The sequence below is a fragment of the Carcharhinus amblyrhynchos genome, chromosome 11 (assembly GCF_965287045.1).
Source record: "Carcharhinus amblyrhynchos chromosome 11, sCarAmb.v2.hapA, whole genome shotgun sequence".
Lineage (NCBI taxonomy): Eukaryota > Metazoa > Chordata > Chondrichthyes > Carcharhiniformes > Carcharhinidae > Carcharhinus > Carcharhinus amblyrhynchos.
In genome coordinates, this window is record NC_137334.1 from 44,951,373 (window position 1) to 44,967,524 (window position 16,152).

The 16,152-nt window shown below is 40.9% G+C and overlaps 1 protein-coding gene across 4 annotated transcripts in view; it reads left to right on the forward strand.

The window, feature by feature from the left end:
- The window catches only part of LOC145350089 (transcription factor Sp3-like), a 62,280-nt gene extending 48,744 nt beyond the window's left edge, over nt 1–13,536 (forward strand). For 3 of the 4 annotated variants that reach the window (XM_080198973.1, XM_080198974.1, XM_080198975.1), the window contains 2 exons: nt 468–667; nt 11,325–13,536. In XM_080198973.1, coding sequence (XP_080055099.1) covers nt 468–667; nt 11,325–11,653 — 529 coding nt within the window. In that variant the 3' untranslated portion in view covers nt 11,654–13,536. Of the gene's footprint in view, nt 1–467; nt 668–8,749; nt 8,835–11,324 lie in introns of all 4 variants that reach the window. The other variant, XM_080198976.1, reaches the window with a different exon arrangement.
- The last annotated feature ends 2,616 nt before the right edge of the window (nt 13,537–16,152 follow it).

Sequence of the window (16,152 nt, forward strand, 5' to 3'; positions counted from 1 at the left end):
GAAAAATATGGGAAGCAAGCAGGGAAGTGGAGGTGAAGTCAAAGATTAGCCATGATGTTGAATGGCAAAACAGGCTCAATGGGCCACATGGCCACCTTATGACATATTTACCACAAAATACCAAACACGTAAAAGCAGCAAAGGATTTGGTAGAAATGTGCAAGGGAATAAATTAATATTAGGAAGGATGATTGAGTGCGCAAAAGATGACAAGTTATTTTTCAAGAATGGTGTTATATATTAAGGGTGCAAAATCTAATAGTTTAGTGATAATACCACTAGGCCTTCATCTCCCCTAGTTGTATTCCATATACTATATACAGTATATACAGTAGTGTATAAAACAAGTTGTTGACAAGTAATATTTTCAGTTGGTGCAGTTAATTTTATAGAACATTTTGAAACTATTAAAAGCTTGTGGGATTCAGAGGATAAAACTGAAAGTTCTTATTTGAATCTTTCCTCAGATCCTCCAATAATTTAGGCAAGAAGAAACAGCATATTTGCCACTTCCCAGGTTGTGGAAAGACGTATGGAAAAACATCCCATCTTCGAGCTCATCTTCGCTGGCACACGGGAGAACGGCCGTTTGTCTGTAACTGGGATTTCTGTGGAAAACGATTCACTCGCAGTGATGAACTGCAGCGACACAGAAAAACACATACAGGTTAATTTCCTATTCACCATTTTAAAAACAATAATATAGTAGATATTGCTTATCTTAACATCAGAATTATCTTAATTGCTACTTCATCAATTCCCAGTTATCCTCCAACTGAACTTTCTTCATGAGGTCCTGAGTTATTGAGTTAAATATAGTCCAAGAGCTGGACTTCACAATCAATTACAAGAAGTACAGTGACAATTTTTACTGGACCTTATTTTCATATTAGTATTGTTTTGAATACTCAGATGCTTTGACCTCGGGTGAGTTTATTGAAAAATTGAAATGTTACTTATAAGAAAGGTCATTTACCCCAGTGAAAGAATATTTAAAGTTTTGTGGCAACAACAGTATTTGTACTTACGAGTTTGAACTTAATTCGGCTGAGCCTGCTTGGGTCTGGGCACTGTAGAGCTCTGCTCTTCCAACCTGGATAGGCAAGGCACCAATTTGCAATAGGATTAGGATCAGACTGGTGGATAATATCAATCAATTGTCTCAGAAATGTGGGTAGTGAGATTGTGTCGAGCATTCTCAGTACTTTTCACCAAACAGATCTGTGAGCTTGAGGGCGTGATCCTCCAGCACACTGCTGTAATTTTTCAGCACTGGGGTGGCAGAAGTATAGTTTGCCTGGATGGCTAAATACTCCTGTGGGTTTTGTTATCAGATGCTGGCAAAATCTTTTCCTGCATAAATAAATGTTCAGATATTTTCTGTTTCACCTGGCTTTAATTCAGAAGGGATGAATGGAGAGCACAAAAAAAATGTTGCTATCTCCTTACTAATCATAAAAGCTGGTTTTAGGATATCCTAATAATGAGCAGGGGTAGTCAAAAAGGAAAAATTGCCTTTATTAATTTGGGCCAAATACTAAACCCAAACCCAGAAAAGTTCCAGTTGACATCCTAGTTATTGGAAGAAAATCTTGGTCGGTTGAAAAATTTTTCCTTTTCTAACCTAGTATCTTAATTGAAACCTCTGGGATTCCACTATTGGAGATTAAAGCACAACAATAATTTTCTGCAGCAATCTTTTAATTTGGTTAGCCCTGTCTTATGATTGCCTTCAAACTTTGGATTTTGTTTGTCATTTGACAGTTTAAAGTGGAAATCTTTTCACCACTTGTATGCGATACCATGCAAAGTTCTGAGTCTATACTTAATATATATAGCACTGGAGAAGGTGCAGAGAAGATTCACAAGGACAATACCTGTGCTGAAAATATACTTAAGAAAAGGCTGGGGTCTTCTGTATGAAAGATGAGATCGAAAGATGACGTAGCAGAGGTTTTTAAAATTGAAAAGGTTTGATAAGATAGACATAGAGATGATGTTTCCAATTGTAGGTTAACTATATCTAGTTACCATAGTTCATAAAGGAAAAATTGTAGCGTGACATAAATAGGGAAGTTACAGCGTGACATAGGATGCAAGACTGGGTGGAGAAGTGGCACATGGACTTCAATGCAGATGAGTGTGTGGTGGTCCATTTTGGCAGGACCAGTGGGTTGAAGGAGTACAATTTCAAGGGTAGGAGTCTTAGCAGTGTTGAGGAGCAGAAGGATCATGGGGTCCGGGTCCATAGGACTCTTAAATCGGCCTCGCAGGTGGAGGATGTGGTCAAGAACGCGTATGGTGTACTGGCCTTCATTAATCGAGGGATTGAGATTAGGAGTCGGGAGGTAATGCTGCAACTTTATAAGACCCTTGTCAGACTCCACTTGGAGTACTGTGTGCAGTTCTGGTCGCTTCATTACAGGAAGGATGTGGAAGCTATTGAGAGGGTGCAGAGGAGATTTACAAGGGAGGCATGCCTTAGGTTGAGGGAGCTAGGTCTCTTCTCCCTGGAGAGACGAAGGTTGAGAGGTGACCTCATAGAGGTTTATAAAATGTTGAGAGGAATAGATAGGATGGCTTCTTGGAGGCTATTTCCCAGGGCTGAAATGGCCGCTACGAGAGGACACAGGTTTAAGGTGCTGGGAAGCAAGTACAGGGGAGATGTTAGGAGTAAGTTTTTCACTCAGGGAGGTGCGAGTGGAATTGGCTGCCGTTGGTGGTGTAGGAGGCGAACTTGCCGGGGTCTTTTAAAAGACTTCTGGATGAGTACATGGGATTTAATGGGATTGGGAGTTACAGATAGTTCTATGGCTTGGTAGGTATGGATGTGATTGGCGCAACTTGTGGGCCAAAGAGCCTGTTTGTGCTGTAGTGTTCTATGTATGTTCTAAAAGATAAAGTCACTAATAAATCACATGGGAAATTTGGGAGATACTTCAATCAATGAGCAGGAAGAAAATGGAACTCACTGCTGAAGGGAATAGTTAATGTGAATAACATACATTTATGGGGTATCTGGATAAACATGAAGGAAAAGGAATAAAAAGATTTGATGGATGGGAGGAGGCTCAAAAGCCAGCATAGACCATTTGGACTGAATTATTTATTTCTGTGCTGTGTAATACTATTTGGTTTCTTTTGTCTATTTTGACAGTTTGCATCGAGCCAAAGAAGGAGATGTTAGATGGGGTGACCGAAACCTGCCTCTTCAGAAGGGAATTAAAGGAGGACTGAAAGGGGGCAAGGGGTGGGAGATCCCAGAGGTTGGGGTCAGCCAACTGATGGGATGGATGCCATTGGGGTGCAAACAAAGGGAGAATGTGCAAGACTGGAGCCGGGAAAAGTTTGATTGGAAGTAGTTAATTGCAACACTGAAGATGGTTATAATAGGGGTGAATCCGTGGAGGGGTTTGAACACAAAAGGTAGAGTTAAGTTTAAAGGTAGTGGGGGCATCAGGAGCCAACATAGACCAGTGAAAATAGGGCTGATAGGTGAGAGGGTAGGAAATGGGCAGTAGAGTTTCAGTGAGCTAAAATTTAGAGGCTGACCAAGAGTGAGTCTGGAGCTGAAAGACACAAATGAAGGTCTGAGTAATAATGGGGTAAGATGGAACAAAAATAGAACAAAGAACAACCCAGCACGGGAAACAGGCCCTTCGGCCCAACGAGCCCGTGCCGCTGCATCACCCTACACCTATTCTACCCTGCATGTCTACGAATGGAACCCCTAACTTAGCCAGATTCAGGGGAGAATAGTGTCAATTTGGTAAAACCAATCAGCCTAAGAGCACATCTTTGGGGTGTGGGAGGAAACCGGAGCGCCCGGAGGAAACCCACGCAACCACAGGGAGAATGTGCAAACTCCCACAGACACAGGCCCAAATCCATGTATCTGCACAGCTAGCAGTGCTAGTCACCGAGCTGTTGCGGCGCCCGTCTACCGGTCCAGGATCAAGCACACACACCGACACGAAGTACTAGGCCACTCCTGGAACTTCCAGGAGCAGCCCACGCACGACCCACTGTGTGCATGCCCCTCGTTTGACACGAGGTGGACCTCCACCTGCGGAATAAAAAGACAAAAACGTTAATCTTACAAGCCTGCTTTTCCGGTGTCTCCCGAGGTTCTAACCTTATTTAATAGCCCCTACCATAACCCTCCATCCTCGTTTCACTCATGTCTATCTAACTGAACCTTAAACGAGTCCAACGTTCCTGCCTCCACCACCCTACTCGGTAGCGCGTTCCACACCCCCACAACTCGCTGCGTAAAGAACCTTCCTCTCACTTCCAAATTATACCTCTTCCCCCCTCACCCTTAAATCATGACCTCTCGTGTTTGTGCCCAGTCTAGGGAGCAGTCTCTCACTATTAACTCTATCTATTCCCTTCAGTATCTTATATACCTCTATCATGTCCCCCCTCAACCTCCGTCTTTCCAAGGAGAAAAGTCCCAGTTTCTCTAACCTTTCCTCGTAACCCAGCCCCTCCATGCCAGGCAACATCCTGGTAAACCTCCTCTGCACCCTTTCCAGAGACTCCACGTCCTTCTGGTAGTAAGGTGACCAGAACTGGACGCAGTACTCCAAATGCGGTCTAACCAACGTTCTGTACAACTGAAGCATTAGACGGCAGCTTTTATACTCTATACCCCTTCCTATAAAGGCTAACATTCCATACGCCTTCCTAACAACCTTCTCCACTTGTGACGCAACCTTCATGGATTTGTGAACCTGCACTCCCAGGTCCCTCTGTATGACTATACTCCTAATCTGTCTATCTTTTATCACATAGCTCCTCTCTGCATTATTCCTTCCAAAATGCATCACCTCGCATTTGTCAGGATTAAATTCCATCTGCCACCTATCTGCCCAATGCACCAACCTATCTATATCCTGTTGTATCACCTGACAATCCAGTTCAGTACCTGCCAACCCTGCCATCTTGGTGTCATCAGCAAACTTGCTGATCACACCACCTACACTCTCTTCCAAGTCATTTATGTATACTACAAAGAGGAGAGGTCCCCGTACAGCGGCACACCACTTGTCACTGGCCTCCAGCCCGACAAGGTCCCCTCCACAACTACCCTCTGTCTCCTATTACCCAGCCAGTTCTCAATCCACCTAGCTACCTGGCCTCGTATCCCATGCGCCTTAACCTTTTCTACCAGCCTACCATGAGGGACTTTGTCAAACGCCTTACTGAAATCCATGTAGATGACATCAACGGCTCTCCCATCGTCAACCGTTTTTGTCACCTCCTCAAAGAATTCCACCAGATTCGTAAGGCAAGACCTCCCTCTAACAAAGCCATGTTGCGTATCCCTAATCAGATCGCAACGCTCCAAATGCTCATACATCCTACCCCTATGTATTTTTTCCATTAATTTCCCTACCACCGATGTCAAACTCACCGGTCTATAATTTCCAGGGTTATCCCTACTACCTTTTTTGAACAGTGGTACCACATTAGCTACCCTCCAGTCCTCTGGGACCTCACCTGTGTCCAAAGAAGAGACAAAGATTTGCGCCAGAGGCCCAGCAATTTCATCTTTCACCTCCCTAAGCAGCCTGGGATAAATACCATCAGGCCCCGGAGCTTTATCCGTCCTTACGCTACCTAAAAGCCCTAGCACTTCCTCCCTCGTAATAGATATCTCCTGCAACTGATCCTCCGCTCCCTCCAAGAGACCGCACGATTCCGAACCCCTCTCCTTCGTGAATACCGACGCAAAGTATTCTTTCAGGAGCTCCCCCATTCCCTCCGACTCAATACATAACTCTCCACTCTTGTCCCTAAGAGGACCAATTTTCCCTCTAACTACTCTCTTGCCCCTAATATAGGAATAAAATGCCATTGGATTTTCCTTAATCCTACCAGCCAAAGCCATTTCATGCCCTCTCTTTGCCCTTCTAATTCCCCTTTTTAGCTCCCTCCTACTCTCTCTATATTCCTCCAGCGCACTCTCTGTACCCAGTCGTTTCGACCTAACATACGCCTCCCTCTTCTTCCTGACCAAGTCTTCAATACCCCCTGTAATCCACGGTTCTCTAATCCTACCTTTCCCATCCTTCCGCTTAACCGGAACATACCTCCCCTGCAACCATTTCATTTTGCCCTTAAAAGCTTCCCACTTGCCAACTGTGGACTTTCCAGCTAACAGTCCCTCCCAATCAGTGTCCTGCAGCTCCCTTCTAATCCTGCTATAGCTCGCCTTTCCCCAGTTCAGCACACTCCCGTTCGGCCGGCACTCGTCCCTTTCCATTTTTATCCTAAAGTAGACGGACTTGTGGTCACTGTTAGCCACATGTTTGCCTACCTCTACCTCACCCACCTGCCCTGGCTCATTACCCAACACTAAATCAAGTATAGCCCCTCCCCTAGTTGGGCTAGTTACATACTGCTCCAGCGACCCTTCCAAAACACATCTCACAAACTCCTCTCCCTCCGTACCCCCAGCTCTAGGCCCCCTTCAATTCACTCCTGGAAGATTAGAAGACTGTCTTTGTAATGAAGAAGAATGTGGAATTTGAAGAGCAGCTTGGGGTCATTTTGAAGAGTTGCATAAAGTTGTATTCTGAAAGGACCTTAGTATGTCTGTGGTATTGCCAGTATTTAGGTGAAAAAATTGCGACTCATGATGTATGGGCTTGAATTTGTGTGGAGTAGCAGTCTGAATGAGATTGGTGCTCTGCTCTGATTTTTCTACCTCAATCTCAGTGATTGTTTCTTGCATGATGTCTGACTCAGGGCGGGTGGGAATTGTATAGGACATGCGCTCTTGAGGTCTTCAGTCAAGAGCCACACAGTGCAACACAAGCAGGCCACACATTTTTTTTACGGCACTAGCTGCTGTAAATCAGTTAAGTTTAAAGATCCAGTCACTTCCAAATGGGTAGGATTGGGAGAATTGGATGGTTACTCAAGGCATGCTGGGTGGAGGGGGCAGACTGGTTGGAGGTTTTGAAGGGTTTATTTTGGGGGGAGGGGGTGGTGTGTTATCTATGTGGCCCTATGGGGGTGAGGGGAAGGGGGTAGATGAGGGTCCTGTGAGTGGTGTGGGGAGGTCAGTGCAATAGTTACCCAGACATGGTTTTGGTTCTTCTTTCCCTGAATAGCTACTGCTGTAAGAGAGTCAGAACCATCCAAAGTTCAAGAATGCAATTGCATTTTCAGATGCTTAGCAGTGTAAGTCATCAGGAGTTTGAACTTTGAACTTCTGGGGCAGTTGACATGCAGTTCTTGCCTGGAAACTTATTGGGGATGGTTGTGGCAGTCCTGAAGAATTTTTGGGGTATCCCCTAAATATGCTGCCCTGGAGTTCAGAAGTTACAGGTCAGTGTCAAAAAACAGAGTGCCCATACATTGGAGAGGTTGACTAAATGTCATTAGTCAACTTTAGCTGACCCCATGTGCATTGGACTTGTCACCAAGGGGCAACATATAAATGTGGAGGAATAGAGTCACATTGGGAGACTCCCATGCTGACAGCATGGAGTGGGAAAACAAATGAGGGCAATCTGACCAAGTTGGACAAAACATTGGGGGCAGATGGTGTGATTCATTGAGTCAGTAGCTTCATAATGGGGGGGAAAGTTATCCAAATTTCAGTGTAATTGATCGTTTTATTTCTGCTATATACTGATTTTTTAAAAAAAGTTTTCTGCAATAATGATTTCCTCAAAGTAGCTGTTACTGTCTTTGAGAAGCTTGGACAATAAGCCCAGGGAGTATTAATATTTGCAGGGGTTTCCACTTGCCAACTTTGAAACCACTGTATTAGGATAGTCTGACACCTGTTTTATGCAAACTGTACAAGTCAGTTAAATTGTGTTACAATTTCTGCATTTAGAGTTAGAGAAATACATCATGGAAATAGGCCTTTTGGTCCATTTCGCTCTTAATCTTTCCTATCCATTTACCTCTGCAGATGTCTTTTAAATTATGTAATTCTACCACCCCGTCTAGCAGCTCATTCTAAATATGCACTACCCTCTGTGTGGAAAAAGTTGCCTCTCAGGTCCCTTTTTAAATCCACCCCCCAACCAGCATAAACCTATGCCCTCTAATTTTGGATTCACCCACTCAGGAAAAGACTTTGGCTATTCACCTTTATCTATGCCCCTCATGATTTTTATAAACTTCCATAATGTCACTCCTCCTCCTATGCTCCAGGGGAAAAAGTCTCAGCCTTATAATTCAAGCCTTCCAGTCCTGGTAACGTCCTTGTAAATCTTTTTTGTACCCTTTCCAGTTATATAACATTCTTCCAATAGCAGGGTGGCACCGCTGTCTCTCAGTGCCAGGGACCCGGGTTCAGTTTCTGGCTTGGGTCACTGTGTGGGTTTCCTTGGGTTCTCTGGTTTCCTCCCACAGTCTGAAAGACATGCTGGTTAGGTGCATTGATCCAAACAGGTGCTGGAGTGTGGTGACTAGGAGAATTTCACAGTAGCTTCATTGCAGTGTTACATGTAAGCCTACTTGTGACTAATAAACTTTAAAAAAACTTTAATTGTATGCAGTACTCCAAATGTGGCTGTTCCAATGTCTTGTACAGTTGTAACATAACATTCCAACTTCTATACTCATGCTTGTTTTAGCATGAGTTGAGGACAATTTTGAATTGTTACTGAAATCGAAGCCCTTGCCTTTGAGCAGCCATGTGATCTGGCAGTCTTGCAATCTAAGAAATTTTACTTCAAAGCTATTTTCCTATTTCATTTGTCCCATCTTTTATCTGCAGAACTCAGAATGGAGTATTGTCCAGAATTTGAATGCTTTTAGGAATCGGCTCAAAGATAGGAAGGCTGACAAAATAGTGTGAGAAGGTATTGGATGGTGTGCCTGATGGAAAGGTGGTAGATACCTACTTTCCTATTTTTTTTACACTGAGGCAAAACCAAGTGCAATCCTTGGATGAAACAGGGTTGCAGAATAATTGGACTGCAGCATACAGGTGTATCTTGGTTGTGTTTTAAAGTCATGCATTCTGTGCCTATTAAGTTTAATTTTATATTTATAACTAGACAGACAAAGGAGAGTTAGAGTCATAGAAGTTTACAGCATGGAAACAAGCCCTTCAGCCCAACTTGTTCATGCTGCCCCTATTTTTAACCCCTACGCTAGTCCCAATTGCCCGCGGTTGGCCCACAATCCTCTATACCCCATCTTACCCATGTAACTATCTAAACGCTTTTTAAAAAACAAAATTGTACCTGTCTCTACTACTACCTGTGACAGTTTGTTCCAGATGCTCAGTACTCTCGGTGTGAAAAAAATTGCCCCTCTGGACACTTGTATTTCTCCCCTCTCACCTTTAAACCTATGCCCTCTAGTTTTAGATTCCCCTACCTTTGGAAAAAGGTATTGATTATCTAGCTGATCTATGTCCCTCATTGTTTTATAGATCTCTATAAGATCACCCCTCAGCCTCCTAAGCGTTAGAGAAAAAGTCCCGGTCTATCCAGTCTCTCCTTATAACTCAAGCCATCAAGTCCTGGTAGCATCCTAGTAAATCTTTTTTGCATTCTTTCTAGTTTAATAATATCCTTTCTATGATAGGGTGAGCACAGCTGTACACAGTATTCGAAGTATGGCCATAACAGTGTCTAGTACAACTTCAACAAGACGTCCCAACTCCTGCATTCAATGTTCTGACCAATGAAACTAAGCATGTTGAATGCTGCCTTCACCACTCTGTCCACTTGACTCCCCTTTCAACGAGCTATGAAGCTGTACCCCTAATCTTTGTTCTATAATTCTCCCCAACGCCCTACCATTAACTGAGTAAGTCTTGCCCTGGTTTGATCCACAAAAATGCATCACCTTGCATTTATATAAATTAAGCTCCATCTGCCATTCTTCAGTTCATTAGCCCAATTGATCAAGATCCTGTTGCAATCTGAGACAACCTTCTTCACTGTCCACTGTGAAATGAATTAAGTCCACTGCCACCAATCTTGGTGTCCTCTGCAAACTTACTAACCGTGCCTACTAAATTCTCATCCAAATCATTAATATAAATGACAAATAATGGTGGACCCAGCACCAAGCCCTGAGGCTCACCACTGGTTACAGGCCTCCAGTTTGAAAAACAGTCCTACAACCATCTTCTTTCACCAAGAAAATTTTGTATCCATTTGGCTACCTCACCCTGGACTAAACCTTACGCAACAACCTATCTTGTCAAAGACCTTGCTAAAGTCCATATAGGCAACATCAACTGCACTTTCCTCATCTTACCTTCTTGGTTACCTCTTCAAAAAACTCAATCAAATTTGTGAGTTATGATTTTCCACTAAAGGCCATGCTGTCATTAAAAAGCTATTCCTAATCAGTCCTTGCGTCTCTAAATGCCTGTAGATTCTGTCTCTCAAAATACCTTCTAACAAATTATACCGTCTTAACAACTTACCTACCACAGATGAGGCTCACTGGCCTGTAGTTCCCAGGCCTTTCCCCACAGCCCTTTCTAAAAAAAAGGACAAAATTTGCCACCCTCCAATCTGCAGGCACCTTACCTGCGACTGTTGATGATTCAAATATCTCTGCAAGGGGATCTGCAGTTTTCTCCCTAGCCTCCCAACGTGTCCTGAGATGCACCTCTTCAGGTCCCAGGGATTTATCTACCTTGAGCCACTTTAAGACTTCTGATACACTCTTCAAGACATCACTATTCATTTTCCCAAGTTCCCTAACATCCATGCATTTCTTAACAGTGAATACTGATGAGAAATATTCATTTAAGATCTCGCCCATCTCTCTTGTGAATCCGCACATAGATGACCTTGTTTTTCCTTAAGAGGTCCTACTCTCTCCTTAGTTACTCTTTTGCCTTTTATGTAATTGTAGAAGCTCTTTGGATTCTCCTTTGTCTTATCTGGCAAAAGAATCTCATTTCTCCATTTTGCCCTCCTGATTTCTCTCTCAACTCTACTACACGTTACTGTACTTCTGCTTGGAGTATAAATTTCTCTACAGACTGAAGCTGTAAGAGTGCGTTGCAGTAGGAATTTATTTTTGAAACAGTTGATGAAACTACATGTAAAAGTTTTAGTATGTTAAAGTAATAGTTTTGTTTAGATTAATATTTAGTGTCACTGAATGTGTTAGAGATCACCAATCTGCAAAGCATTTCACAAATTAACCTGCATACAGTTTGTACATGCAAAATCTGTAGATCTTGTGTAATTTTTTTTTGTTGACTCTCCTAAATTACAAAGAATCCATTTTCTGTAAAGGGACTTCTGAGGTGTTATGTAAATGCAAGTATTTCTTATGGAGATTTTTTTTTAAAGGTCTGCGTTTATACCCTCCAGGTGAGAAAAAATTTTACTGTCCAGAATGCTCCAAGCGCTTTATAAGAAGTGATCATCTTTCAAAGCACATCAAAACACATCAGAACAAGAGGGCCAACCTTTCCAGCCACAACAGTGCAGCTATATCATCAATGGAGGTGACATCTGCCTCTGATGTTGGTATCCTTTCTTCAGGAGGGACTATTATGTCACCTGTAATAGCAAGCATTCAGCAGGGCCATATGGAAGGGATTGGAACTGACCGTTCTGATGGTGCAAATACTGAAGAAATGTTACATAATATTGATATACAGTTAGTCACTATTGGTGAAGATGACTGTCTGGACTGAACATGCAGTTTATAGAGGGGGAAAACAATGTGTTAGTGATTTTATAATTGAGTAAAAGGCTAGTAAATTTTGAGCTTTTTCGCAGTCTTTTTATCAGTGTGGTTAAAAATTCATGTATTATGGAAAAGTGACAAATGTCACTAAAATGCCTTATTTTCTATGTATTTGTAATACAGTATTCATATATCTATTGAACACTGGCAATGTTGCATGTACATTTTGCAGATACTCACCACATGTAGCAATTTTTCAAAAATAGCGCTCATAATAGATTATAAACACGGAAATAGCTATGCAAGACTGATGGTGAAATCTTGAAAATTAAAAGATTTGGGATGATTGAGTTCAGAATGGGAAAGTATGTACATCTTGAACACAATTTATTGTGATAATCTGTTTTCTATTAAATTTCATAGCAATTTTCTAATTCAATGCATTGCATTTTCTGATGCAAGTAAGCATATTTCAACTGTAAAAGGGTCACTGATGGTCTGCATTCTATAAGCTGATTTAGTAAACTAGCTGTTTGCCATTTAAATGTCAAAGTATGCATTTCTGTGTATCATTAAGCTCTTTATAAAAGAGGAATATTGTAAAAATGGGATCTGAAGTCTTAATCTATTTTTTCAATTTATTAAAAGCCATTTTTTTTTGCTAAATGTTAAGGGTCATCTGCCAAATGACTGAATGCGTTGATTGTAATTAACCTTGAAGTTTCAAAGTTAACTATTGCATAAAACTTCTTTGACACATTGCAGATCCTTATGCAGCTACCCTTTGTAATTTTCTATACAAGTTTTTACCTTAACTATTTGTTGCGCATATATATATATTCGGTTTGTATTTTTATTATGTATTTGTTAAGGCTACAGAGGTAATGCACAACTATTTAATCTCTCTCATCGTTTCAGCACCGTAGAAGTGGGGATAAAGATATTAGCATTTGACTTCCATTTTTCTTCCAAACCCCCAAGGTGACCATTATTGCCTCCAGATGTGCAGTACCATTAAATAACAAAGTTGCACTTCTCTCCAGAACATACGAGGGATATCCTGTGGCAATTTTTTAAATGAGTACTGCATCACCTTGTGGTTTGCACCTCTTTTGAAATTTTATTTTTAACTGTCTTGTCCTTTTTGTAATGAAATCAGATGTGCAGAATAAACATTAAGATTATAGTATAAACCAACTTTGAACCAACTGAAATGAATTGTGGTTTCAATTTTTTTTTTGGTTCTTGTAATTTTGAGGAACCACTACTATGAAGGATTCAGTGTCACTTGATGTAGCATTATTCCTATAGTAAAGTAGTACTGTGTGCATAAAGGCACAAATATAGAAAGAAATGTTTATACCATTACTCAGTTGATCATTGTTTCTATTTTTAATCCAGTTACTCTTTAGTAAAAGTGAATTGATTATCTAGAACTTTCCAAAAAGTCTACATTGTGCATTGTATTTCAACATAGGATTCAAGACCTTTGAGGTTTCCCCACAGTGATATTTGCAGTTCAAGTCTAGTTCCTTTATTGCAGTCATTTTTTTTCCTCACATGGGGTGTGTAAACTTGCATTGAAAAAATTGGCCTCAAACTAAGATTTGTTATATGTGCAAGTGCCAACAGTTGGGGTAAAAAGTGTATGTTACATGTGAAAATATATAATGGATAGTACTGTTTTGTAGTGACCTATTGCATTTTTTTTTACTTTTTGTTAATGTTTTAAATAGGTTGTTTGAGCAGTTTCTTTGCATTTTAGCGCTAATATAGATCATATTCTTCTCCCTACCTCTTCCTCCCCTCCCAAAACAGTTAATGTGGTATTTTAAAACAATGATGAAACTTGATTTTAAAATTCAATAAAAATATATACATTGCCATGTGGTAATTGTGTCTAGTCTTACATGTTCCTTCAAAATGTATAAATATAAATTAAAATGCTAATAAAGTAAGATTATACTACCAATAAATTGCTGCCCTTATTTAAATTTTCATTAGTATTAAAAAACTAACAGGAGTCTACATTTAAGTATTTTTCTATATAATTTTATTTGTAACTCCTGCAATAATCATTTAATACCTCTTGTCACATCCAATTAAAGTTCGTTTACTTATTAGTCACAAGTAAGGCTTACCTTTAACATTGCAATGGAAGAAATTCCCCTAGTCGCCATATTTCAGCATCTATTTGGGTCAATGCACCTAACTAGCATGTCTTTCAGACTGTGGGAGGAAACGCACGCAGTAATGGGGAGAATGTGCAAACTCCATGCAGACAGTGACCCAAGCTGGGAATTGAACCTGGATCCCTGGTGCTGTGAGGTAGCAGTGCTAACTATTGTCCCACCATGCCACCCCTGATTAACAAGGTTGTGGGGGGGGGGGGGGGTGGGGGGGGGGGATACAACTTGTTATAACTAGTTCTAATAATTTGCAAATACCTAAAATTAGATATTTCATTTTCAGTTCGCTTCCCTTATCTGTTGCATTATCTTGAGCATCGATCCTTTTTTGGAATTTCACTTAAATAAGTTTGTGATTCAGTATGCACAAACACTACAATATACTGTCATGATATATTTTAGGGAACTATAGAGCTTTGTTCTCAAGTTTGTAATGTCAGCTTGCCACAAAATGTGCATGAATTAATGTATATTTTTTTTTGAAACTAAATCATTAGTACAAATCTGTTGCAAGATTTTGATTCCATCTTTGGTCCTCTGACATTAATTGATCTAAAAACAATAGATGAATGAACAAATTAAAATTATAAGAGGAACAAATATTAGAAATAACTGGTGTGCATGTAAACCATTTTAAAGTAATTGACATCGAGTAATTGTTGAATCAGTTAAATCTACTGAATCTTACCAGAAGTTGTGTTCCTTGTGTTTTAATACAGCCATGTTTTATTCAAAGGAACACAGCAAAATAAGTTAAACCATAAGTGAAACCCGTTATGGATAATGGTTAAAGTTTTAACTTTCTGTAATAGCTAATATAAAAATTTATATTTGAAGCAGTTGTGGAAAGGGCAGTGGGGCATTTGGGACCTCAATGAAGGGACCATTTTATTAACCAATGAAATTTAGAAAATTAATTTTAACAGACAAGTGCAGTTTTACATTTTGGTAAGAAAAATGAGAATATTGTTGGAAAATAAAAGTCTAAATAGGGTAAAGAGCAAAGGGTTCTGGGAGTACAAATACACATCGCTAAAAGTTGTGACAAAGGTCATTAAAGCCATAAGCAAAGCAAACCATGCACTAGAGTTTCTAGAAGAAAAGTATAGAGCAAAGTTTAACTTGTATCAATCAAGACTTGGATTACACTTAGTACTATATACTGTTCTGTTTTGCTGTTATAAAATGAATATACAGGCAGAGCAGTGCAAAAGATTTACAAGTTTGGTACTATGATTCTTCAGATGTCATCCATCTGCTCATCCTTTCTGAAGAGAAAGTGGAGGATGATCTAATATAGAGTCCTTAGTACATCTAGGACACCAAACAAAATGGGCACCAAGAAATCTTCCCCTGCCCCACCCACACTAGTTTCCCCCCCCCCGCCGCAACACTTTTTTTTACACCCCCACATGCTAGTTTCCTCCTGCCACTATTCTTTCTTCACCCTGTCCCCAACACTCATTTCTCCCCCACCCTCCCTGCGGTTTTGTATCCCCCTCACAAAGCCTTCGGGGAGTTATTCTGACGCCAGTGGGTCCCATGCTCCTGCCTTGCATCCCTTTCCAGATCCCTGGGCCCTGCTCCCTGGCATCTCTTCTCCCTTGGCCCTGCACATCTACGTGTTCTGGGTGTCCCTGTGCTGTGTTCCTTGGGGGCCTAAACATGCTGCTGTTTGTGTTTACTGCTCCTCCAATCACAGGTTGTCTCCTATCAGCAGCAAATCTTGGACGGAAATGGCCTTTGGCTGGAGGAGTTGTTGCATGCAGAACATTCTATTCAAACTTGCCCTGTTGCCCTATTTGACTCCCAGTTTGAAAATTGCAGAGAGGTTCTGAGGACTACTTCCAGTCCTGAGCCAAATGTGGGCAAGTATAAATGCATTGAAACAAGCTGGATACACGTATAAGAGAGAAGGGAAGAGGGTCCTGCTGACAGTGGAATGAAGTAGTATGGGAGAAGCCTTGTGGGGAATATAAACATGGGCATAGACTGATTGGACTTTCATGTAATTTTTAATATAATTCCATTAAAGCTCAAGAAAAGAAAGGAGTCAAATCTGGCTCAAAGAAAGGAAGCCTAAACTGAGGGCAGTATCTCTCAAGAAGGAATGAGATCCTACAGTTTAAATTGTTCAATTTCTGGGGTAGAGATTAACTGGTTGATTAGCAATTATCATCCTTATCTCCACTTAAGTTTATTTATTAGTGTCACAAGTAGGCTTACCTTAACACTGCAAGAAAATCACTTAAAATCACCTAGTTGCCACATTCGGCACCTGATCAGATTCACTAAGGGAGGCTTTAGCATAGAGAAT